General features: G+C 34.0%; 1 protein-coding gene across 7 annotated transcripts in view; it reads left to right on the top strand.

The window, feature by feature from the left end:
- The window catches only part of ralgps2 (Ral GEF with PH domain and SH3 binding motif 2), a 145,419-nt gene that overhangs the window by 137,447 nt on the left and 6,365 nt on the right, over positions 1–1,607 (top strand). For all 7 annotated transcript variants that reach the window (XM_015392982.1, XM_015392985.1, XM_015392988.1 and 4 more), the window contains one exon: positions 811–903. In XM_015392982.1, the coding sequence (XP_015248468.1) occupies positions 811–903 (93 nt within the window). The remainder of the gene's footprint in view (positions 1–810; positions 904–1,607) is intronic.

Below are 1,607 nucleotides of genomic sequence, written 5' to 3'. Positions count from 1 at the left end.
ATCAAAAAAGTACTCCAGAGTGTTGTTCAGCATGGGGGTGAGTAGAAAATGAAGGCTAATCATGTTTTGGGTGTACTATTCCTTTAAGGTGGTTATAGTCCTCTTCCACTCTTTTTAAATATATGTTGCAGCGTTGGATAAATATCATTAGGACTTTGTGATAAGCCAAGGTTTGCATCTAAAACACCCTTGAATCATTAATTAAATAAAATTATTCACATTTTATAACCTTCAATATGGCAGATTTAAGTTTGGTAGATTTAAATATATAGAAAAAATATTTTCATAAATATGGAAAAAAACAAAAAAAACTGCAATAAAAACAAAAGTTGGACATATGTGGGCACTAATGGTGGAACGACCATTAATCAGGTTAATTTTGTACAGAAGTTTTTTTTTATTATTATTGTTTTTCATAATAAATAAAATCATCACCTGCAGAGTGTTTTTATTTTTTTCTCGTTTACTCTTGTCTCAAAAAAAAGCAATATATAATGAGGAGTAAATACATTTCAAAGCTCTAGTTTATCCTTTTTTTAGCCAAATACATTTTATATGCATGAAACTTTGCTATACAGTTTATTTAGTAATTTGTTTTCTTTTTTATTATTTTTATATCACCATTCTAGCCTTTCACCTAAAAGTAATAACTTCTGTGTCCTTTTTTTTTGCATCTTCCCTAATTTATTTATTTTCATTATTTCTTGGATGGTTTAAATTGTTCTTTTTATTATCGATTCATTTCACATACTTTTTTTTTTCATGTTTAAGGTAGAAGCATTTATCTTAGTTTGTCTTTTTTGCATCCAGGTGGCATCTTGGACTAAATACTGGGTCGCGCTTTGTGGAACTCAGCTTTACTACTATCCTGCCAAGTCCCTGAAGGCCACAGAGAGGAAGCATGTAAGTCGGACCCAAACATCCCCACATTGCTCACATTTTTGTCTCCGGAGATTGAGGTTAGTTCAGATTATTACAGGACGGCGGGAGCAAGAAAACAGAAGAGAAATACTGAGTTCATCTTATGAGCTGCAGTTGTGATTGGAATGTCTTAAAAACGCTGGTTTGTTTTACAGGAATTCCACATGTGATAGCCATTACCCACTCACTTCTAAAACAGTTTAATTACTGACTGAACTCAGAGAAAAACACTCGGCTTTTACTTGTTTTGAAAAAGAAAATAAAGGCCAAAAGACACAAGATTTTTTATCTCCTCAGATAAGAGGACAAAATGAGGATAACTGAGTAAACGCGATGTTCAGAGGATGGCCGTCAGTGTGCTGCAGCCAGGGGGCACAGATGGCAGCTCTCAGTGTATAATAGGAGCCATGAATACGAGGCTTCGCTCACAGCTTTTAGCACTTATTCTTCCAAAAAGAGGCATCTTCATTTAGTAAGTGGCTTTAAAGGAAGTGCAGAAACAAAGGAGAGCATACCGCCTAATTATCAGGGCTTCAGGTGGTAAAAGGACTGGATAACGTCTCCAGAATATGTCCCCTTCCTTTCCTGTGTGTGGGTAAAAAAAAATATATATATATATAAATATATATATATATATATATATATATACATACATACACACACTCACCGGCCACTTTATTAGGTAC

This window comes from Cyprinodon variegatus, unplaced genomic scaffold (genome assembly GCF_000732505.1).
Source record: "Cyprinodon variegatus isolate N-32 unplaced genomic scaffold, C_variegatus-1.0 Scaffold618, whole genome shotgun sequence".
In the NCBI taxonomy this organism is placed as follows: domain Eukaryota; kingdom Metazoa; phylum Chordata; class Actinopteri; order Cyprinodontiformes; family Cyprinodontidae; genus Cyprinodon; species Cyprinodon variegatus.
Note: the sequence above shows the minus strand (reverse complement) of the source record. Positions and strands in the feature narration are given on the sequence as shown.